The sequence below is a fragment of the Sturnus vulgaris genome, chromosome 5 (genome assembly GCF_052056855.1).
Source record: "Sturnus vulgaris isolate bStuVul1 chromosome 5, bStuVul1.hap1, whole genome shotgun sequence".
NCBI lineage: Eukaryota > Metazoa > Chordata > Aves > Passeriformes > Sturnidae > Sturnus > Sturnus vulgaris.
Window position 1 is genome coordinate 74,179,295 of NC_142247.1, and position 22,373 is coordinate 74,201,667.

The 22,373-nt window shown below is 60.3% G+C and overlaps 2 protein-coding genes and 1 long non-coding RNA gene across 6 annotated transcripts in view; 1 reads left to right on the forward strand and 2 right to left on the reverse strand.

The window, feature by feature from the left end:
- Window positions 1–5,835, reverse strand: part of PPP6R2 (protein phosphatase 6 regulatory subunit 2) — a 55,799-nt gene extending 49,964 nt beyond the window's left edge. Inside the window, 1 exon segment of the mRNA XM_088166016.1 lies at window positions 5,689–5,835. The gene's annotated coding sequence lies outside the window, so the exon portion shown is untranslated.
- A 3,805-nt stretch (window positions 5,836–9,640) lies between these two features.
- On the reverse strand, window positions 9,641–11,037 carry LOC148223807 (uncharacterized). The gene is made up of 2 exons (XR_015804125.1): window positions 10,462–11,037; window positions 9,641–10,171 (listed from the first exon to the last, which is right to left on the reverse strand). It is a non-coding gene; the product is annotated as an uncharacterized LOC148223807 (long non-coding RNA).
- Window positions 11,038–11,248: 211 nt separating this feature from the next.
- DENND6B (DENN domain containing 6B) lies at window positions 11,249–22,227 on the forward strand. Of its 4 annotated transcripts, none has more exons than XM_088166026.1 (20): window positions 11,249–11,398; window positions 12,253–12,291; window positions 12,423–12,465; window positions 13,133–13,282; window positions 14,143–14,223; window positions 14,485–14,590; window positions 15,002–15,081; window positions 15,197–15,286; window positions 15,995–16,050; window positions 16,907–17,029; window positions 17,673–17,768; window positions 17,847–17,941; window positions 18,349–18,414; window positions 18,528–18,592; window positions 19,106–19,195; window positions 19,459–19,512; window positions 19,810–19,919; window positions 20,519–20,621; window positions 21,162–21,236; window positions 21,476–22,227. In XM_088166026.1, the coding sequence occupies exons 2-20, from the start codon at window positions 12,266–12,268 to the stop codon at window positions 21,596–21,598; spliced, it is 1,632 nt and encodes a 543-aa protein (XP_088022152.1). In that variant the 5' UTR covers window positions 11,249–11,398; window positions 12,253–12,265; the 3' UTR covers window positions 21,599–22,227. The 4 variants fall into 4 exon arrangements, with proteins under 4 accessions (XP_088022152.1, XP_088022153.1, XP_088022149.1 ...); XM_088166023.1 differs by having other exon boundaries at window positions 11,255–11,398; window positions 13,170–13,282; XM_088166025.1 differs by having other exon boundaries at window positions 11,255–11,398; window positions 13,170–13,282; window positions 15,224–15,286.
- Window positions 22,228–22,373: the final 146 nt, after the last annotated feature.

Genomic DNA, 22,373 nt, shown 5'->3' on the forward strand with positions numbered 1-22,373 from the left:
CTCTGAGGTGTGACAGAGCTCAGTCCTCACAAGGAAGCGAAGGCAAAACTGAAACTGAAGCAGCTTCTGGTGCTCGATTTCCTTCTTCCTTCCTGTGGCTGCAGCAGCCACACCATCCCCACTCCTGCAGGTGCGTGCCTCTCCCAGCGCCAGGCTCTGCTCTGCTGCCACTGCTTCAAAAGCTGCCCGAGGAAATCAGAATCCAATGGCTCCAGAGTCATCAGTGTCACCCCAGGCCACAGAGCTCTGAGCAGCAGCGAACTGCAGGACTGAAATCCCATTGCAAGTGCAGGTTCTCAGCACAGGCACCCTGCAAGTGCAGCAGGGGCACTGCCAGCCCCTCACAAATGCAGGTGTTTGGGAAGCTTTCCTGCCAAGCCAAAGTCGTACAGGGCTGCAGCTCAGGCCCAGCTCCCTTCAGACCTTGCCGGGGGACCTGTGTGGCTCGAGGGGACAGCAGGGAAGTGTGCAAATGGTACAGAACTGGAAGGAGCTCCACAAAGGCAGAGACGCCCTGGACAAATCCGAGGGCTGGGAATCACAACTGTGTGAGGTTTAACACAGGGAGGTGCCAGACTGTGCACCCGGGGACAGCCCTGGATGCACCCACAGGCAGCTCTGGGAGGGGACCTGGTCCTGCTGGACGGCAAGGGGCATCTGTCAGCTGTGCCCTGGAGCCTGGAGGGACATCCCTGTCCTGGGGGCACCAGGGACAGCGACGAGGGCAGGGATTGTCCTGCTCTGTGCTGGGAGGCCTCAGCTCCAGCCCTGGGACTGGGCACCTCAATATAAAAAACAACTAAAGCTGCTGGGGAGCATCAAAGGAGGGACACGGGGATGGGAAGGGTCTGGAGGGGCCACACGAGGAGTGGCTGAGGGCACGTGGAATGTTCAGCTGGAGGAGACCGAGCTCAGAGCTGCCAGGGGCTGCAGCTTCATCCCGAGGGGCAGCTCGGGTCTCTGCTCCCTGTGACAGGGACAGCACCCAGGAATGGCTGGAGCTGTGCCAGGGAGGGTCAGGCTGGATGTCAGCAAAGGTTCTTCCCTCCCCCAGAGGGGCTGGCACTGCCCAGGCTCCCCAGGGAACGGGCACGGCCCCAGAGCTCCAGGAGTGTTTGGACAGCGCTGCCAGGGCTGCCCAGGCTGGGATTGTTGGGGGGTCTGTGCAGGGCCAGGAGCTGGGGCTGGGAGCCCTGGGGGCCCTCCCAGCTCAGGAGATTCTGTGGAAAGCTGTGCCAGAGAAGTTTTCACTCTGCCCCAGCCAGGGAAGAGCTCTGAGCTCTGCCTGTCCCCAGTGCCTCCCTGCCTGTTGCCATTTCACCAGAAGGTTTTTTTCTTACACCTTCCAGCTTCCCCTCCTGCCCAGATGAGCCCCAGGCAGCCCAGGCTGACTCCAGGGGAAGGAATGGGGTGTGTGGTGCTGTGACCTGGGGACAGCCACCCGCAGAGCACTCCTGGCTCTCAGGTGGACACAGGTAAGAGAGGCTGAGAGGGACCAGGAGGAGCAGTCCCAGCCCAGCAGCTGCAGAGCTGCCAGCTCTGAGCAGGCTGAGGAGCTGCACTTCCTCCTGACATCACCTCGCCCTGCCTGTGGTGACAGCCCTCGCTCACGGCTCGTGCCACGTGGGGTTTGGTTTAAAGGCGCCCCTGACAAAAATGACAATTTTGGTCAGGCTTCAGGCCCTGCAGACGTTTATTACTGTCACTCTCGAGGTGCCTCTGCTCCGTCTGGGACTAACAGGCACTAAGAAACACGAACTTCCCACTTCCACACCTCATCCAACAGCAAGATGTGTGGCACTCAAATTCCACCTAAATCCGAGCCTTCTTCGTCTGAGATTTTCAAGCTTGGCTGTGAAAACTTCATTTCCTGAGATAACTGATATTTATTTGCCCAAGTTTCCCTCCAAAGCAGAGTTAAGCTGCAGGTAAAAATAGTCCAGGCGGTGATAATAATGTCAATATTGGTTATTGCAGTGCTGGCGGCTGGGGAGGATCAAAACAAGGAGCAGGAAAGTCCATCAGGGGTGAGGGGAGGGTGGTGGGAGGAACGGGGAGCAGAGAGAGCAAAAGAAAAGCTCAAGTAGAGAAACACAGCGGCAGCCAGGAAAGACAACACACTCCTGCTTCCAATAACATTGAATCAAACAGACACTTAAGAGCCTTTGTTGCTACTCCTGGTCACACAGAGGCCACATTCCTTCCCTGAGCCTCCCATAAACCCCCGACATCTGCAGATTTTCTGTGAAAAGGAGGTAAAACCACTGCAGCCCATAAATGTAACTGGGAGCAGGGCTGTGTTCCCTATCAATAATAGGGCCAGGAGTGAGGGGCTGCTGCTCCCAGCCGGGGCTCCGTGTGTGACAGCCCGACCCCAGCGCTGCCCTCCCTCATTAACTCACTCTATTAACTCCTCAATTAGTTCTTCAGGAATTCTGCATCCAGCAAAACAAGACCTCCCACAAATCTTCCTCCCTGTAAAGTTCTCTGAAGTTCTGTCAACCCGGCCCAGGCTCTCCAGGGAATGCCGGAGCTCCAGGAGCGTTTGGACAACACTGCCAGGGGCGCACAGGGCAGGATTTGGGGGGTCTGTGCAGGAACAGGAGCTGGACTGGATGATCCTCGTGGGTCCCTTCCAGCTCGGGATATTCCTTGATCCTATGATTGAAGCACCCAGCTCCTCCTTTGCTCTCAGCTCCCCGACCTCACCCGATTCCCCTGCACCATCTGCACCCAAATTTCCCAGTTATTCTTGTTCTACTCCTGTTCCAAACCCAAGATTTACTCCAGCGAGAGACTCTCCTATTTCCTGGCATTCCAGTTTGCCCATTTTTCTGGCTGAGCTGCAGCTCCTGCCCTTCAGGCACTCTGTTAAACCATCCTGCTGGATGGCATCCACGGAGTCATGATCCCGAGCACAGAGCCCACCTGCACAGCGTTCCACCTGCACACCTGGCTGCCAGCAAGGAGAGCAGCAAAGCTCATCTCTGCTCCCAGCCCCGAGCTCTCCCCGGGCTCTGCTGAGCAGGGAGAAGGAACCAGGACCAGGAATGGCTGGAGCTGTGCCAGGGAGGGTCAGGCTGGATGTCAGCAAAGGTTCTTCCCTCCCCCAGAGGGGCTGGCACTGCCCAGGCTCCCCAGGGAACGGGCACGGCCCCAGAGCTCCAGGAGTGTTTGGACAGCGCTGCCAGGGCTGCCCAGGCTGGGATTGTTGGGGGGTCTGTGCAGGGCCAGGAGCTGGGTCGGGGAGCCCTGGGGGCCCTCCCAGCTCAGGAGACTCCGTGGTTCTGTGATGCTGGAATTCCTCTACACCACTGCCGGGATCAGGGAAGAAAAGTTCTGGGTCCCGTCTGCCACCAGAAAACTCAGAGGAGAGCTCAAAGGAAGCGTTCCCTGCACAGAGCATGGAAAAGCACCACGGGAAAACACTGGGAGATCTTCGTCCCAAAGAGGAGAGGAAGCATTAAGGAACCAACGCCCCCTTCTCGCTCAGGATCTCACTGTGGGGACAGCAGGGATGGGATTCCCTCCAGCTGCCTCCCAATCCAACCAGGAAACTGTCATCAGGACTGGGGGATCCCCCTCTGGAACACAGCTGGGCCCCCCAGCCCCCTGCTCCCCAGGGCAGCTCTGCCAACAGTGGCCTGGAGCTTCCCAAAAATCCTGTAAGCCCACAGAGCGCTTTTCTCCTGGTAACAAACCCCCGAGCAGCAGCTCTCACACAGCGCTGCCTCGTCGTTATTATTTTTGACAGTTTCCAATTTGTGAAGTCAGAAATCCACCCTGTCCCTCCCACAGCACAGGCAGAGCTCCTGGAACACCAGGCTGAGCAGGAGATGCTCCACAGCTCCTGCATCCCACAACAAACCTTCCCCCAGCCGAGGTTCTGCAGGAGCCTCTCCTGCACCACCTGCCCGACAGGCACCTGCTGCTGCACCACCGATGTGTCCCCACGGCCAGGCAGGACACTGTCCCACATCCCCGGATTTCAACATTAACCCAAAGGAAGTACAGAAACCACCAGGAATATCAGTGTACACACGGAGAACAAGCCTTGGTTTCGGAGCAGTTTGTTCCTACCCAGCCCTCATCACCTTCTGCCGAGCAAATGTCACCCAGGCCAGCCCAGGCCACGATGTGCTCCCACTGGCAGCCCAAAATTTAACTTTGCTTCCCATGAGATCACCATTGGTTGCCATGGAAATCCCTATACTACCATCCACCAAGGGTTTTTTTTACCACTGAAGTATTTTGGCAGCATGTTCGCTTTTAAGTGTCAGAGTAATAAGAGAAAACATGAATGTTTCTTCTCTCATCGGGCTTTAAACAGAGCTTTATAACCCAAATCTGCTCCTAAGAGCTTGGTTCAAACCTGTGGGGCTGGGCAGCGCTGGAATCACCACCTTCGCCTTTCTGAGACACAAAATAAATGATGGAAACAATCTTCAAGTTTTTAAAACACCGATTTCCAAGCGGGGGATCAAGCGAGGAAAAACCTCTCAGGCTCCTCTGAGTTCTCTCAGTTTCTCTTTTTCACTTCCTAGTTTGGTTTTTTTTTTTTAAGCTGGTGCAAAACAAGGCCCTCAAATTCAGCAGGGCCCTCCCAGCGCTGCCAGGAGCCGCTTTCCTGTCAGATGAATCTTGTGGTGATTCCAGCGGGGCCTCCGCTCCTAGCCCGGTTTCTGGCCGTTAATAAAACCAGCACGGTGACATTTATGGCCAAACTGTGCGCCCTGACGTGGGCAGGTCCCCAGGAGGGTGACACCCTTGGCAGGCTGAGCCCCCTGCCGTGACCCCCGGCAGGGACCTGACCCTCGGGAGAGACACCCTGAGCACTGATCCCCCTCCTGTGACCCCCAGAAGGGACCTGACCCCCCCGGATCAGAATCAGAGCCCTGCAGAACGGGCCGGACTCTCGGGAAAGCGACCTGAACCCTGGGAAGGGGATGTGACCCTTGGGAAAGGCAGCAGACCCCTCGGGAGGGGGATCTGAGCCTCCAGAAAGGGACCAGACAGCCGAGAGGGACTTGACCCACAGGAGGGGAACCAGAGCCACAGGAAGGGGGACCCTCAGAAGGATGATCTGACCCCCGGGAGGGGAACCTGACCCCCGGGACTGACCTGACCCCCGGGAGGGGGACAAGAACCTCGAGAGCGGGACCTGACCCTCGGGAAAGGCACCGGACCCACGGGGGTAATGTGACCTCCGGGCAGGAGACCCCCGGAAGGTGACCAAACCCTCGGGAGAGCGCGCTGAGCCCTAAGAGGGGGATCAGAGCCCCAGGAAGGGTGACCTGACCCCTGACCTTGTCACCGCCACCACTGCCGCCAGCTCCGGCCACTCCCGGCCGGCCAGGTGCGATCCAGGAGCACCGAGAGCCCGCAGCCCCAGCCCCGCCAGCCCGCCCCGCACGCACCAAAACACGGCAAAAGGAAACTGTCACGCGCAGAGCAGTCGGGTTTAACCCAGATCCGCACGGAACGAGGCGGAGGGACCACGGCCCAGCCCCGGACAGCGGCTCGGCGGGGGAGGTTTTTAACCCTCCAAACGGTGCCGAAGCCCCGGACCGCGGGGGGCGGCTCCGGGAGGCCGGAGAGGAGCCGGGGAAGCGGCGGGGCCCAGCCCGCGGCGCCGGGCCCAGCCCCGACCCCGGCCTCGCGAGGGCGGCGGTGACAGCCGCGTCTCACCTGCGGGTGCCGGGCTGCCCTCGGGCGCTGCCGGGCCGGGCTGCGGGCCGGGCCCGCGGGCTGGGCCGGCCGGGGCTGCGCGGGCAGCGGCGGCGGAGCGGCGGCGGCGGCGGCTCCAAAATGGCGGCGGCGCCGCGGCTCCCTCAGGGCGGGGGGAGAGGGGCGGGGCCGAGGGGGAGGGGCGGGGCCTGGGTGGGGCGGGGTCGGCAGTGGGCGGGGATATCGGAGGTGGGCGGGGCCGCGGGGACACCGGGATGTGGAGACGGGGACAGGGGGACGGGAATGGGGACATGGAGAGGGGGACACAGGGACAGGGGGATAGGGACGGGAACACGGAGAGGGGGACACAGGGACAGGGGGATAGGGACGGGAACACGGGGACGGGAATGGGGACATGGAGAGGGGGCACAGGGACAGGGGGATAGGGACGGGGGGACGGGGACAGGGGGACGGGAATGGGGACATGGAGATGAGGACACAGGGACAGGGGACACGGGCATTGGGACGCGGACATGGGGGACACCGCAGGACGGGGATGAGGATGGTGGGACAGGGATCGCGACTTGGGACGGGAACGGTGGGACGGGATGGGGGAACAGGGACGGGAATGGGGATGGTGGGCAGGGAAAGGGAAGGAGGACAGGGGGATGAGGATGGGGACACGGGGACGGGAATGGGGATGGGTCGGGGACAGGGGACAGGGACGGGAATGGGGACAAGGGGACGGAGAGTCGGGGGCGGAGATGGAGACACGGGGGCGGGGACTGGGGACAGGGAGTTGGTGGGACGGGGATGTGACGGGGACAGAGACACGGGGACACTGGGACGAGGCGATGGGGACACGGGGACAGGGGAACGGTGGGGCGGCCCGGCCCCGGGGACAGCTCTCGGGATGGCGGGGTGGGCGAGCTGCGGCCGCCGGGGGTGGTCACGGCCTCGGGGGGAGCAGGAGGAGCACGAGGACAGCACCCCCAGGCTGGGGGCACACGGCGACAGCGGTGGCCCCGGTGTCACCGCAAGTGGGGACCCCAGAGATGGGGGTCAGAGGAGTGGGGTGGGGACAGGGATGGGGGGATGAGCACGGAGAAGGGAGGAAAAAAGGAGCCAGAGGGAGCAGGGATCTCTGAGTCATGCTGGCAGCCTGGGCTCCTGGATCCGCTGTGGCCGTGCCCGGATTTGTCTTTGTCTCGTGGATAAACTGCTTTCCAAGTGCCAGCATCCTCCAGGAACCAGCAGGAAGCGATCCAATCCTTCATTCCAAAGTGAATTCCTGCCATGAGATTTACCACTAAGCTGCTCCGCACTGCTCTCGCCCAGGCCTTGACCCTGCAAAGATTCCTGCACGTGGTTAAAGTTTACAGGGAAAACGTGGCCTTTGCCATGGGAAAAGAGGGACGGGTTTGAACTGCCCTGCTCGCAGGGGGACGGAATCACGGGATCCTGGAACGGTCGGGGCTGGGAGGGAGCTTAAGGCTCATCCCATGACACCCCCTGCCACAGGCCGGGCTTTGGCCATGGCAGTGCTGCCACAGAAATGCCACCAAAAGTGTCCCCCCATGACTGAGTGGGTAACATTCCTCGTTTATGGACGCTTTTCCAGTGTGAGGGCTGCAGGGGAAGGACTCCAAGAATGTATACGGCACCCAGTGTGGTAATTAGCACTTTGGTGGCCATTAATGCAGGAAAAAATAGCACAACCTCAGGAGTTTCACTTCCCTGTTTCGTCTGTTGGAGGGAAATGGGCTTATAAAGCATTTTTGTGGCTTATTGTGGCTTCTGGGGACAGGACGAAACCATCCAAGCAAATTCCCAAATCTTCCAGCTTTCCCCAGAGCCTATTCCCACCCCCAGGAGCGCAGGGGTTGTACAGCCTGACTCCTCCAGCTGATTTCTAGAGATCCAACCTTGGAACAGCTTCCTTCTTCTCTGCTCCAGCGCTCTGGAACACGCTAAAATACAGCTGAACTCTGGGCTTGGCAGTGGCAGGGCCAGGAGCTGCCAGCTCCCCTCTCCCAGCAGGGACAGGGACTGGGACAGGGACAGGGTCAGGGATTGGGACAGGGACCCCAGCCCACGATTCCAAGCCCTGGTTGTGACACAGGGCAGCTGAATCCCACTGGGAACAGCTGCTGGGATCTCCTCCAGCGCCAACATGATGGGCTGAGCCCAGGCTGGACGGGGCTGGGAGCAGCCTGGGCTCACAGGGTGTCCCTGTCCGTGGCAGGGATGGCACTGGGTGGCATTAGGGACCCCTTCAATGCAAGCCATTGCAGGATTCCCCTGTTGTGTGTGTGTGTGCAGCCCCCCAGCACAAGGAGGCTGCAGAGCTCTGGAGCAGGGAGTGAAGCCGAGCCTGAGCAGGATTCCCAGCGGGAGCAGGAGCGGGCACACGCTGGGTGGGAGGCTGCAGGCCCAGAATAGGCTGTGGATGATGAAGAATTCTGGGATCTATTCTTGGCTCAGGATTGAGGCGTGATCTGGTGCCTCCAGCAGGCATCAGAACAGGATCTCCCAGCGCCAGTTTGACATTAATCCGAGCGGCCCTGCAGGGAGGAGGGGACGAGCCTTCCTCCCTTCTCCCACAGCCGCAGCCTCTCCCGAGCACCCAGCGCTGCTCTGGGAGCCTTTCCAAAGCCCAGCGTTTCTGTCCGGCTGCCTTTGGGCCGAGTGACCAGGGCTGGTTGAAATGGCCCAGCTCAGAGTGCCCGAGGAGCAGCTCGGCCTGCGGCAGTCCGCACGTTCCCGGGGCCGCGGGGAATGTTCCTGCCTGCTCTGGGAACATTATCCCGCCGGGCGATGCGGGAGCGCAGGCCAGCGGCTCCTGCGGGGCCGGCCTGCACGGTTAATTATAGCCGGCAGCGTTGGGCAATGTTGTGTTTGCGGGGTTGCTGGGGAGATGAGCAGCAGCCCCGGCGCTGCCCCGGCAGCTCCGAGCTCGGCACCAGCGCTGCGCTCTCAGATCTGCACCGCCAACCTTCCCAAATATGGTCCAGCACCAGCCCGGAGCTGCCCGGCTCAGCCGGGCTCTGCCATCAGCCTGCTCACAGGATCCGACCCCCAGAGCCTCTGCTGAGAGCGTTCAACTCTGCTCTCCGGGAAAATCCCACTGGGCGGCTTCCCCCGCCCCACAGCAGCTCCCCGGGCTGGGCAGGGCCCGACACGGGCACGGCTCCGGCCGGGAGGGCACCCAGAGGAGCCGAGCAAAGCACTCCTGACATCTCGGGGGGGTCAACAGGAAGCCAAAAATACTCTGGGGCAGGTGCTCAGTTCATGGAAACCTCCTGTGGGGCTGGGGGTGCTCACCTGGACAGGACAAAGATCCAGGGAGAGCTCCGAGCCCCTGGCAGGGCCTGGAGGGGCTCCAGGAGAGCTGCACAGGGGCTGGGGACAAGGAGGGACAGCACACAGGGAATGGCTCCCACTGCCAGAGGGCAGGGCTGGCTGGGATCTGGGGAATTGGGAATTGCTGGCTGGGCTGGAATTGCCAGAGCAGCTGTGGCTGCCCCTGGATCCCTGGCAGTGCCCAAGGCCAGGCTGGACATTGGGACAGTGGGAGGTGTCCCTGCCATGGCAGGGCTGGCACTGCAGGGGCTCTGGGGTCCCTTCTATCCCAAACCATTCCAGGATTCCCTGGTTCTGTGATTCCAACACTTGCCTGTCCTGCCTGGTGACTCTGGGAAATTCTCTGGGAAGGAATGAGGATACTGGGTGTAACCTTCTGCCCCAACACTTCCCTGCTCAGGTACAGGGCTGTGCTTCCATTCTAATAGAAACCCTCCAGCCCCCACTTTTATACTTCTCAGATGTTCTAAGCGCCTTTATTGTCCTTTTTATTCACAGTTAATTTTTTTTCTGCCTGGCCAAGCAGGAATGTTCGTGTGGCTGCAGTGAAATCAGCCATGGGAGACCCCTGGGACAAGACTAAAACTGACTTTTATTGTGGGACAAAGAGTTACTGAGGAAAAAAACGCCCAATTGTTTTTTATTCATATTTTTCTTGTACTTTCCTCCTGTCCCTTGTCTGGCAAAAATCAGCTCCAAGTGTGGCAAGTGTAAATGTAGTGTTGCAGGCTTTATTACAAGTCTGTAATATCATAATCAGCATTAATTAGCAGTTAATGGCACAAGGCAGTGTTTAAGTGCAGCTCCTCTGGTCCTGGAGCAGGGGACTTGGACAGGGGCGGGACAAGGACATTAAAGGGCTGAAATGGAACAAAGAGCACGGGGGGAACTAAAGAAATGCCACAAATAAATAACTAAAGCCTTGGGGGAGCACAGCAGCCTGGCCATCCATGGAATTCCTGTGGAAAACAGCTCCTGGCAGGAGCTGCTGTGTCACCACACACTCGGGGTGCCTGGGGGGACACTCGGTGTCACCTGGACACCTCTGGGCACTCTGCAATCACGGAATGGTTCAGCTGGAAGGGACCTCAAGGCCCTTCTCACACTTTCTCTTTACTCCTCCTCTGCTCCGGGCCTGACCCTGGCAATAAATAACCCCCAAATTGCCAAGGTGCTCCTCAGCAAATCTGCCATAAATCTGTGATTTATCCCCGGTATTTCCCATTTCCCAGATGTCCCTGAGCAGGAAGCAGCTCATGCATTGTATTCACGTGCCGGTAATCCCACAAAAATCACATAAAACAATCCCGGGTCACGCTTTGCCCTCTGCCCCCGGGGCAGCTCCCGGCCCTGGCACCGCCCCGGGGCTCCCCGCTGAATTCCTATTCCCGGGGTAAACTCCTCCAAAAGGAATTAATGTCATTTTCTCACCTTCGGAAACGTAACTGAGGCGTCAGGTAACGTCTACAATAGAATTCGCTTAATAAAAGAACTCTCTTTAAAGCGAAAGTCAATTTTCAACTGGGTCAGGCTAGGTCACACAATTAGCTGTGCGTTAGGCAGGTGGAGAATGTGAGTAACGCCGGGGCGAGTTTGTGAAAATTCTCCTGTAGAAAAAATTTCATTTTTTTACCCCTTCGCGAGCTCGCTTTGTGGAAATCTCCTCCTCACGGCTGGCAGGGAATAAACGGTGTCTTTTTTCCTAAAACGGTGTTTGGAGCGCTCCTAAAATCGGCCACGCGGGACGGAAATGGGGGCGGCGAACGGAGACTCGGGCCGGCACACACGGGGGGTCCCACAAAACCCCGGCGGGAACACACGGGGATCCAACAAACCCCGGCCGGAACACACGGGGGGTCCCACAAACCCCGGCCGGCACACACGGGGGTTTGACAGGCCCTCGCCGGCACACACAGGGGTCAGACGCCGAGCGGTGAAGCCGCCGTGGGTTCAACAGCCCCGAGCCCCGCGGAGCCCTCACACCGCCGCCGCCGCCGCCATGACACCTCCCGGCCCCGCCCGCGCCGCTCTGCGCAGCCGCTCCCGTCTCGATGGTAAGAGCGGCGCGCTCGGGACCTCCAGGCCGGCAGGGGGCGCGGCGCGGGGTCCTCCCCGCCGGCAGGGGGCGCGGCGCGGGGTCCTCCCCGCCGGCAGGGGGCGCGGCGCAGGGTCCTCCCCGCCGGCAGGGGGCGCGGCGCGGGGCGGGCCGCGCGCGGGCGGCGCCGCCATGGACGCGCTGAGCCGGGCCGGGCCCCGGCCCCGCCGCGCCGCCGCCGCCGCCTCGCCCCTGCCCTGGGGCCGCTTCGCCGCGTGGATCGACTGCGTGTGTGTGGTGACCTTCGACCTGGAGCTGGGACAGGCCATGGAGGTGCGCCACAGCCGCCCGGGGACGGGCACAGCGCGCCAGGGAGCGGCGGTGACACGGGGGTCGGGGACCGGCCGTGTGAGGGGACCGGGATGGACACGGGGGCATCGGGAATGGGGAGGGGAAAAGGGGGAATCGGGGACTGGGGGTGTGGGTCGGGAATAGGGAGAGTGGAAGTCAGGGATGGCGGAGTGAAGAGGGGATGAAGGATGGGGACGAGGAGATTAGGGATGGAGAGTGGGAAAAGCGGGATTAGGGATGGAGAGTGAGAAAAGCGGGATCGCGGTTGGGGGTGTGGAAAGGGGGATCAGGGTTGGGATGGGAACAGGGAGGGGAGGGGGCTCCGAGCAGAGATTTTGGGGTAAGGGGCATCTCTGTGGGGTGGGGAGTGGACAGGGCAGGGAGGCAGCATCCAATAGACCTTTATGGATCCTTTTCATGGAATAAAAACTGCCCAGGGTGACACGGCCCGTGGAGCCAGGCTGGGAGAGCTGGGGGTGCTCACCTGGACAGGAGAAGGATCCAGGGGGAGCTCAGAGCCCCTGGCAGGGCCTGGAGGGGCTCCAGGAGAGCTGCACAGGGACTGGGGACAAGGAGGGACAGCACACAGGGAATGGCTCCCACTGCCAGAGGGCAGGGCTGGCTGGGATCTGGGGAATTGGGAATTGCTGGCTGGGCTGGAATTGCCAGAGCAGCTGTGGCTGCCCCTGGATCCCTGGCAGTGCCCAAGGCCAGGCTGGACATTGGGACAGTGGGAGGTGTCCCTGCCAGGGGCTTTGCTGTGGGATCTGTTGGGATTTGGGGAGTTGTGTGTGGAGCTGTGGGCACAGGGGTGACAGGCTCTGCTCTCTCCACAGCTGGTGTACCCCCATGACTTCAGGCTCACTGAGAAGGAGGTGACCACCCTTCCTGCATTCCTGCTTTTCGTTTATTCATTTCCTTTTCGTTTTCCTGCATTCCTGCTTTTTCCTCCTTTGGGAGCAGCTCTCTGGGAAGGGGATCTCACTGGGTGTTGGCTCTTTTGCAGAAAACGAGCATCTGCTACCTGTCCTTCCCAGACTCCTACTCAGGTTGGTGACACCGAGGGTGACAGAGGTGTCCCTGGAGGAAGGACAATTCCTGGGGTGCAGCAGGGCTGAGGGGGCTGCAGGGAGCACCCTGGGGCTGAGCCAGAGCCTCCCTGTGCTGGGTGGGAACCTGTCCTCCAGGGAAATTCCCAGTGTAGGCAGGAGGGTGAGTCCCTGGGGTGGCAGCTGTCACATCCCTGTGTTTGGGAGCAGGAGCTGGGGAGGGGACACTGCAGCAGAAATGTCCCCAAACCTGTTTATACATCACAAAGAGACAATGAGAAATAAATCTGCTCATCCAGCCTGGCCCTGGGGCTTTAAGTGTTGGGTTTCTGTACTTTCAGGGAATCCTGGAATGGTTTGGGAGGGCAGGGACCCCAGAGCCCCCCAGTGCCAGCCCTGCCATGGCAGGGACACCTCCCACTGTCCCAATGTCCAGCCTGGCCTTGGGCACTGCCAGGGATCCAGGGGCAGCCACAGCTGCTCTGGGCACCCTGTGCCAGCCCTGCCAGGGAAAAGCTTTTCCCTAGAGTTCCCTTTTGCTTCCTTTCCTCTCCTTTTCTCCTTTCCCTCTCCCCTCCCTGCCGGATTTCTCTGCTTTGCTTTCCCCCTCCGCCTCTCCCCATTCCCGTGCCGCATTTCCCCCATGCCGTGGCATCCCTGGAGGCAGTGCCAGCCGCGTGTCCCGTGTCTGTGTCGTGTCCCAGGTGGCCTCGGGGACACGCAGTTCAGTTTCCGGCTGCGCCAGGCCGGCGCGTCCCGCCCGTGCCCGTTCCAGGATGACGGCCGCTACAACCGCGAGGCCCCGCTCACGCTGCAGGTGGGGCCTGCCCGAGCATCCCTGCCCTGGGTCCCTCGGGGAAATCCTCCTGTCCTTGGGGCCTGGGAACGGGGACATGAGGACGATTCAGCACGGGGATTTCCTGCTGTGCTCACAGGGAACTGCGGGGAGAGGGGATGGGATCAAAGATGGGACTGGATCAGGGGGACAGGGAGATGCTGGCACAGGGAGTTGGGTCAGGGGGATCAAAGATTGAATCAGGAGAGAGGGAACTACACTGAGTCAGGGGCACCCCCAGCTATTTTGGGAGGTGGAGTGGAATTAGAATTAGGGAGACTCCAGTTCTACTGCGAGAGGGAAATGAATTCAGGAGACCCCAGTTGTTTTGGGAGATGGAACTGAATTGGGATCCTGGCAGTGCTGGGACAGGGAACTGAAGCAGGGACACCTCCCACTGTCCCAGCTGCTCCTGCCCCAATGTCCAGCCTGGCCTTGGGCACTGCCAGGGATCCAGGGGCAGCCACAGCTGCTCTGGCAATTCCAGCCCAGCCAGCAATTCCCAATTCCCCAGATCCCAGCCAGCCCTGCCCTCTGGCAGTGGGAGCCATTCCCTGTGTGCTGTCCCTCCTTGTCCCCAGTCCCTGTGCAGCTCTCCTGGAGCCCCTCCAGGCCCTGCCAGGGGCTCGGAGCTCTCCCTGGATCCTTCTCCTGTCCAGGTGAACACCCCCAGCTCTCCCAGCCTGGCTCCAGTTGTGTCTCTCCCTGTGTCCCCATGGATATCTGTTGGAGGGCTGGGATGGATGCTGGGGTGTGTCAGAGCAGGGGGGTGGCTCAGGAGGGGTTGGTGACAGTGTGGCTGGGCTGTCCCTCACTGTCTGTCCCTGTCCCTGTCCCTGCAGCGAGAGGCCGCTCACTATTTCGGGTACGTGTACTTCCGGCAGGTCAAGGACAGCTCCATGAGGAGGGGCTACTTCCAGAAGGTCAGTGCTGAGTCTGGAGTCCCAAAATCCCCGGGGCTGCAGTTCCTTTCAGACTCGTGCTAATGCAGAAATCCGTTTTTCCATCCCCACTGAACCAGTGGGCAGACTTTGATTTACAGCCCCAATGTTCTGAGAATTCCTTGCATTTTTGAATTCCAGCGTTTTGTGCTGGGTTTTTTTAGTTCATCCCTCTCTGAGCTGTACAGAAATGTGCAGTGCTGGGGTCAGGGGGGGTCCTGATCCCAAATGTGCCGTTCCCAGTCCCTGGTGCTCGTGTCCCGCCTGCCCTACGTGAACCTGTTCCAGTGCCTGCTGCAGCTGATTGCTCCCGAGTACTTCGACAAGCTGGAGCCCTGCCTGGAGGCAGGTGAGCTGGGGACGGCAGGGCTGGGCTGGGAGCTTCCTGGGAAACAGCTGGAATGCTCCAAAGGGTAAATTCAAAGCAAATTCCAGCAGGGAAGAGCTCTGTCCTGCTTGTCTGAGTGGATAACCAGGTGTGAAGGAGGGGTTGGGAGGGAGGAGATGGGGCTCTCAGTTTGCATTCAGGGTGTTCCCAAGGGATTCAGGGTGTTCCCAAAACCAGGAATCTGCTGCACCTCCATCAGGCCTTTTTTGCCTGGGTCATTTCATCCTGATTTATCAGCTCTGGGCTTGCCACAAGTCAGGGGGATGTGTGAGCTGGGAGCAGGGGATAATTCCCTCTCAGAATCCCGGGATGAGGTGGATTTGAGCTGGATTTTCCCTCAGGTGAAACTCTTCCCTTGCCTGTGTCCCCCAGTGTGCAACGAGATCGACCAGTGGCCACCCCCAGTGCCTGGCCAGACCCTGAACCTGCCCGTGATGGGAGTTGTCATCCAGGTACCTGTGTTCCATGGTCCCGTGAAATCCCAGGTCACCCCACGTTCCCCACAGCCTTCCCAGCTGGAGTTGGTGGCTGGAGAAGTTTGTCCCCTGTGATGCCATCCCATCCCAGGGTGATCCTGCTGTCCGTGCCCTGCAGGTGAGGATCCCATCCCGGGTGGACAAGCCAGGCTCCAGCCCAGTGAAGCAGTGCAACCAGGAGGTGAGAGGGGCTGGCTCCCAGGGGGGAGCTGGGTCTGGATCCTGGATCCTGAGTCCTGGATCCTGCTGGGAATCCTTAGGTCTGGGATCAGGGTGGTCTCAGCAGTTCCACTCCAGGCTCTGCTGCCTGCAGTCTCTGCACCCAATCCAGGTGCTTTACTCACTGCTCCCTTTGCATTTCCTGGGAATTCAGGCCCTGCTGGCTCTCCTGCCTTCACCCTGGAGTTGTTTTGAGTTTGTCTCTGTTTCGGTTCAGCTCTGGTTTGGATTCAGTTGTTTTGAGTTTGTCTCAGTGTTTTGGTTCGGCTCTGGTTTGGATTTCTCCCCCTTTCCCCTTTCTCTGTGACTAACACTGGTTTGGTGCCACACCTCTAACCTCACCTGGCTCTGTCGGGTCTCAAACACTCTCCTTCCAGAGGAAACCCTGGAAAATAAAGGAGCAGACATGGGCAGCCTTTGCCATCTGGAAAGAAAGGAATCTTCCTTAGTTTGCAGGCACAGAAATGAATTAGGGTGGAATGCTGCCCCCAGCCCTGCTCCTGCACACCCCTCAGGGTGTGAGCCTTGTCCCCTGTGTCCCCTGTGTCCCCTGTGTCCCCTGTGTCCCCCGTGCTGGCTGCTCAGTGCAGGTGCAGTTCAGCCACGCTGCCCCCATCCCCTCACAGTTCACTAACAGCTACTAACAGCCTTTTCTCCCTTCCTCATCCAGAACCTGCTACCAGCCCCCCTGGTTCTCCCCAGTGTTCATGAGCTGGATCTGTTCAGGTGAGAGGCTCTCCCACCCCTCTCCCCTCCAGCTGCTGGGACAGGGATGGTGCAGGATCACACTCCAGGGACTCCTTGCCCATTCTGGGCAGGCTTTGAGCTGAGCCTTGTGCCCTGCACAGCCCCGGGGCAGGGGAGGGGCTCCTGCCCAAAGCTCCCAGGGGGGTGTCCCAGGCAGATCCAGCCCTGGAGGTGCCGTTCCCACGTCCATCCTCTGGAATCCAGGGCTGTCCTGCTCTCTCAGGCACACTGAAAGCAGCACCCGTCCATGGGAACCTCCTGAGCTTTAACAAAGCCAAGTCCAAGGTGCTGCTCCCGGGTCAGGGCGAGTGCAGGGATCGATCCAGGCTGGGATGAGCAGCTGGAGCAGCCCTGGCAGAAGGATTTGGGGGTGCTGGGGGTGAGAGCTGGACCTGACCCAGCCCAGACCCCCCCGGTGCTGGGCTGAGCCCAGTGGGCAGCAGGGGAGGGAGAATCCTGCCCCTGTGCCCAGGTGAGACCTCACCTGCAGAGCTGCCCCAGCCCTGGGGACACAGCAGCAGCACCTGGAGCTGCTGGAGAGTCCAGAGGAGGCCCCAGAGTGGCAGGGGTGACACTGGATGGGCTCTGAGGTCCCTTCCCACCCAAACCACTCCACGGCTCTCTGACCACACATTGCTTGGCTTTGCTTAGAGCATAAACTTGTATAAAACAGCTGAGTGGTGAACACACCTGAATTGCCCTGTGCAATGCTGGAAGTCCATCCTAGACCTCGAATTCCTGGATGGGAGCACACCTGGAGGGGCTTGCAGGCCACACCTGTGTCAGGTCCGTCCTGAACTCACCCCCTGCCACTGTTGTTGTTCCCGTGGTCCAGGTGCTTCCAGCCAGTGCTGATCCACATCCAGATGCTGTGGGAGCTGATGCTGCTGGGGGAGCCCATGGTGGTGATGGCCCCGTCCCCCAGCGTGTCCTCAGAGATGGTGCTGGCCCTCACCAGGTGACACCCACAGGGACTGTGACAGCAGATCCGGGCAGCTTTTCCCGGCCACCTGCACTCCGTGCTGCTCACCTGGGCTGGGTTTTGCTGCAAATCCTCCACGCTCATTGCCCAGCAAGGAGAGAGGGGCACAGAGGAGCCTCCCCCGCTGGTTCCAGCCCTGAGGGACGTTCTCTCCCAGCTCAGAGCTCTGCCTTAGCACAAACCCAAACATCCTGGAGAGCTCCCAGAGGGGTTCAGCCAGGCCCAGTGCCAGGTGCTGCCCTGGGGACAGCCCGAGCCCCTGGAGCGCTGCAGAGCTGGGAAAGGCCCTGGGGGTGCCGTGCCAGGGGCTGGGCACCAGCCCAGGGGGGCCGGGGGGGCAGGAGGGCGATGGCCCCTGGGCTGTGGGAGCGCCAGGGTGGGCACAGCCCCAGGACAGGGACTGTCCCCTGTGCTGGCCCAGAGTGCCCCTGCCATGCCCAGGTGCCCGTGCCATGCCCAGGTTGCCCATGCCATGCCCAGGTGCCCGTGCCATGCCCAGGTTGCCCCTGCCATGCCCAGGTGCTCCTGCCATGCCCAGGTTGCCCATGCCATGCCCAGGTGCCCGTGCCATGCCCAGGTTGCCCCTGCCATGCCCAGGTGACCGTGCCTGTCCCTGCAGCTGCCTGGCCCCTCTCCGTTACTGCTGTGATTTCCGGCCGTACTTCACCATCCACGACAGCGAGTTCAAGGAGTACACCACACGTACCCAGGCCCCGTGAGTGCCCCTGTGCCCTGGCACCAGCCCTGAGGGACTCACTGAGCCACCAGAGCTCAGCCTGTGCCCTCCTTGCAGGCCCAACATCGTCGTGGGCGTCACCAACCCCTTCTTCATCAAAACCCTGCAGCACTGGCCACACATCCTGAGGGTGGGCGAGCTCCGCATGGCAGGTGAGACCAGGGGGTCTGCAGGGCAGCTCGGGGTGAAAGGTGAGCTCAGAATCCCAGGTGAGCTGGGCCCTGGCACCCTGGGGCTGGCAGAGCTGCTGGAGGCTGCAGGGAGCTGCCCTGGCAGGGATTCCTTTGTCTGCTGCATTCCTGGCAGAGGCAGCAGGAGCTCAGGCTCTGGCTGTGTGCAGGAATGGGGAGCAGGAATTGCTGTCCTGGAGCTTCCAGGAGAGGAAAAGCCCTTCCTGGGCACGAGGAGCTGGATTTTAGCACATCCTCATCCCAGAATTCCAGCAGGGAAGGGAGCTGGGATGGCTCTGAGGGTGGACAAGGGCAGGGCTGGGTGTCCCCAGGTGCAGAGTGCCAGCAGGAAGGGACAGAGCCTGAATTGTCCCCCCTGTGTGTCACAGGGGACCTGCCCAAGCAGGTAAAGGTGAAGAAACTGGCCAAGCTGAAAACCCTGGACACCAAACCAGGTGAGTGCAGTGCTCAGGTATCCTCCAGGACTGACCCTCACCCTTCCCCTGGGGCAGCAGGGAGCTGTGGCCCTCTCTCACTCCTGGCTTTTCCTGATTCTGGGTTTTTATAGGAATCTACACTTCCTATAAAACTTTCCTTCACAAAGACAAAACGCTGATAAAAAGGCTACTAAAGGTAAGTAAGCACCTCCCAATCTGTCCTGGGTGGGAAAAGCCTGCCAAGAGCTCGGCTTGAGCACACACAACTCTCCAGAGGAGCAGAATTTACACTTTGGGATCTTTTAGTCCATGCTGGGACACGTTCATCAGGCCAGGTTTAGGATTTTCCACTTGATATTAAGGATTAAATCTTGGTGCTAGCAATAAAGTGGCTGGGAAGAACTGATAACAAAAAAAGAGCCTGAAAAAACCCCAGATTTTGTGTGGTGAAACTTGGAATTTTAATGTATTTGAGTAGAGGGTGGGATCCGTGCTTTGGGGTCTGGGTTTTGGGGAGCACTTGAGGCTCCCTTGGCTGCAGAGCTGCAGGTTGTGTGTGACAGTGAGGGGACACCTGTGTGCCCGTGTGTGCCAGGGTGCCCCAGCTGTGCCATGGGTGACACCGGGTGACACCAGGGTGCCCCAGCTGTGCCATGGGTGACACCGGGTGACAGCTGTGTGCCCCAGCTGTGACACCGTGTGCCCGCAGGGCATCCAGCGGAAGCGGCCCTCGGAGGTGCAGAGCGCTCTGCTGAGGAGGCACCTCCTGGAGCTCACCCAGAGCTTCATCATCCCCCTGGTGAGTGCCAGGGACACCTGGGGGGACAGGGAGCAGTGCCAGGGGCAGGGAATCCCGGGATGGTTTGGGATAGAAGGGACCCCAGGGCCCTGCAGTGCCAGCCCTGCCATGGCAGGGACACCTCCCACTGTCCCAATGTCCAGCCTGGCCTTGGGCACTGCCAGGGATCCAGGGGCAGCCACAGCTGCTCTGGGCACCACAAGAGGCTCCTCAGCTGTAAGTTATGATTTTTTTTTTTTTTTTTAAATCTTTTCTTGTTTTAGGAGCATTACATGGCCAGCCTGATGCCCCTGCAGAGGGCCATCACTCCGTGGAAGGTAGGATGCACTGCCAGTCCTCCTTCCCTTTGGGATTGGGAATGGTTACAGGTGCTGGGCACACTCCTGGGAACCTCCCCTATTGAAGGAATAGGGTTTTACTCCTTTAAAAACTCATTAAAAATTGGAAAGAACTCTTGGGACAGGTATTCCTGGTTTTGCCAGGAGCTGAATTACTGGGAATCTCATGTGATAAAAACAGCCTTGGGATGTTTTTATCCTCGTGCCTTGAGCACCTTTCCCCCTGGAGGTGCAGCCCTGGTTGCACGTGGGGCTAACGTGGATCTCCCCGTGCAGAATCCCCCCCAGATCCGCCCGTTCTGCCAGGAGGATTTCATGAAGAGCCTGGAGCACGCCGGGCCCCAGCTCACCTGTGTGCTCAAGGGGGACTGGCTGGGGCTCTACAGGTGAGACCTGCAGGTAATGCTGATCCCACTTCCAGCTGGGACTGCAGCAAACCCTGGGAGCTGTGGGAGCTGCAGGACCCGGCCATGGATTGACACAGGAAGGGCAAATCCAGGGTGAATCCAGCGCTGGGGTTCGTGTGTTTTGAACGAGTGGAGATCCTGCAGGGGAGTTTGTGCAGGGTTCTCCTGGATAATTGGTTCTGAATGGGATGGAGAACACACTTGGTGCAACAGGAGCGGGGAAAATCCAGAAGCTGGATAGCCAAGGAAGGAAAATGGGAAATGCACAGAGAACAAAAAAAAATCCCAGAAAGTGATCAGAAACAATAATTATAGAATGGGTGGGTGGAAAGGGACCCCAGACCCATCCAGTACCAGCCATGCCATGGCAGGGACACCTCCCACTGTCCCAATGTCCAGCCTGGCCTTGGGCACTGCCAGGGATCCAGGGGCAGCCACAGCTGCTCTGGGAATGTGTGCCCATGTCCTGGGGTGTCCCCCTGACCCCTTCCCGGGGGCACAGGGTGGGGCTGTGGGATGGGATCACCCTCCCAGCCCCAGGACCCCTCAGTTCCAGCATTCCTGACCCCTCCCCACAGGCGATTCTTCAAGTCCCCCAATTTTGATGGATGGTTCCGGCAGAGGCACCGCGAGATGAGCCAGAAGCTCGAGGCCCTGCACCTGGAGGCCATCTGTGAGGCGGTGGGTGACAGGGACAGGGCTGGGATGGGACAATGCCAGCAATCCCTGACACCCCTGTGCCATCCCTCTGGCCTTTCCCAAGCCAGGCTGGAAGCACCAAAGGCTTGCAGTTTATCTTATTCCAAATATCAGAATAAATGCTTTACTCAGAGAGGAGAAGGATCCAGGGAGAGCTCCGAGCCCCTGGCAGGGCCTGGAGGGGCTCCAGGAGAGCTGCACAGGGACTGGGGACAAGGAGGGACAGCACACAGGGAATGGCTCCCACTGCCAGAGGGCAGGGCTGGCTGGGATCTGGGGAATTGGGAATTGCTGGCTGGGCTGGAATTGCCAGAGCAGCTGTGGCTGCCCCTGGATCCCTGGCAGTGCCCAAGGCCAGGCTGGACATTGGGACAGTGGGAGGTGTCCCTGCCATGGTGGCACTGGGGGGCTCTGTCACTGTTTCAGGAATGAGGATGAGGAGCCCCCTGCTCACCTTTACTTCAGGCTTTCCTTAGGGAATCCCTTGGGAAGTGTCCCTGAGGGAAGCCACTCTCTCCTTAGGACATCGTGGCCTGGATGAAGGACAAGTCCGAGGTGGAGATCGTGGACCTGGTGCTGAAGCTCCGGGAGAAGCTGGTGAGTCCCTCCCTCCCCCTGCTCTCCTTCCTGTCTCTGGGTGGAGACAATCCCGGGTCATACCTGTGCCTTGGAAAGCCTGGGAAACTCAGGGAATTTCGGTGTTTGTGTGAACTCCTCAGAGCTGGGAGGATCCAGGGAAGTTCTTCCCCTCCCAAGGCTCAGGCACTTTGCTGTCCGGTTTTATCCTGAGCTGCAGGGGAACGCCCCTGGAATGTGTGAATTCTCATTTCCCCCAGGTGAGGGCTCGCTGCCAGCACCTGCCCGTGAAGGAGGAGACCCTGCAGAGGGTGAGTCTCTACATCGACACCATCATCGGCTCCCTGCCCGAGGACCTGCAGGCTGTGCTGCACCACCCCTGAGCACCCACCCGGGGACTCCTGGAGCAGGAGAACATGGCCAGCCTGTCCCAGCCTGTCCCAGCCCGCTGGGACAGCCCTTCCGAGAGGAGATCCTGCCCTGATCCCGCTGGGATTGCCGCGGGGGCACGGGGAGCAGAGCCGGAACTGTCCCCTGGGTGGCACCAGCAGGGCAGGAGGGGACCCAGAGTCCCTCCCTGGACACCTCGTCCTTGTCCGTGCCTGGATCCTCGGCATCCCTGCAGCCCCAGCCCGGCGGGAGGAGCAGGAGCAGCCCTGCAGGAGGACAGTGAGGAGGGGACAGTGCCATCCCTGTCCCTGCACAGCCCCTGGGAGCAGGAGCAGCCCTGCAGGGCTCGGGACAGCTCTGAGGACAGTGAGGAGGGGACAGTGCCATCCCTGTCCCTGCACAGGGATTCCTGACGTGGAATGCTGCTCTGTTTGTCCAGGGCAGAGGCAGAGGAGGGGCTGGAGCATCCCCAGGGGTCAGAGCTCCCCGGAGTGCCTGGCAGTGGCTGCTGGCCCCAAATCCCATTTACCCTGCTTGAAAACCCAGCCTGAGCTCCAGGGACACACTGGGGCACTGGGAGAGCTCCTGCCAGCCCCTTCCCAATAAAAGCTGGAGAAGCTGATCCCTGCAGCCTGTGCCGAGCTGGAATACCCAGGAATGGGCCCTGCTGCTCTGCCCCTGCCTCCAGAGGCAGCTCCTGTGCCTGGGATCCCCTCCTGCCTCGGGAATGGCTTTGCCGGGACCGGGGCATTGGCGCTCCAGACCTGC

Coding starts and splice junctions, on each gene's coding strand:
- DENND6B (XM_088166023.1), top strand. CDS start 11,258: ATGGACGCGCTGAGCCGGGCCGGGCCCCGGCCCCGCCGCGCCGCCGCC. Junction 18,593..19,105: donor TGATAAAAAGGCTACTAAAG/GTAAGTAAGCAC, acceptor GTGTGCCCGCAG/GGCATCCAGCGGAAGCGGCC. Junction 19,196..19,458: donor AGAGCTTCATCATCCCCCTG/GTGAGTGCCAGG, acceptor TTCTTGTTTTAG/GAGCATTACATGGCCAGCCT.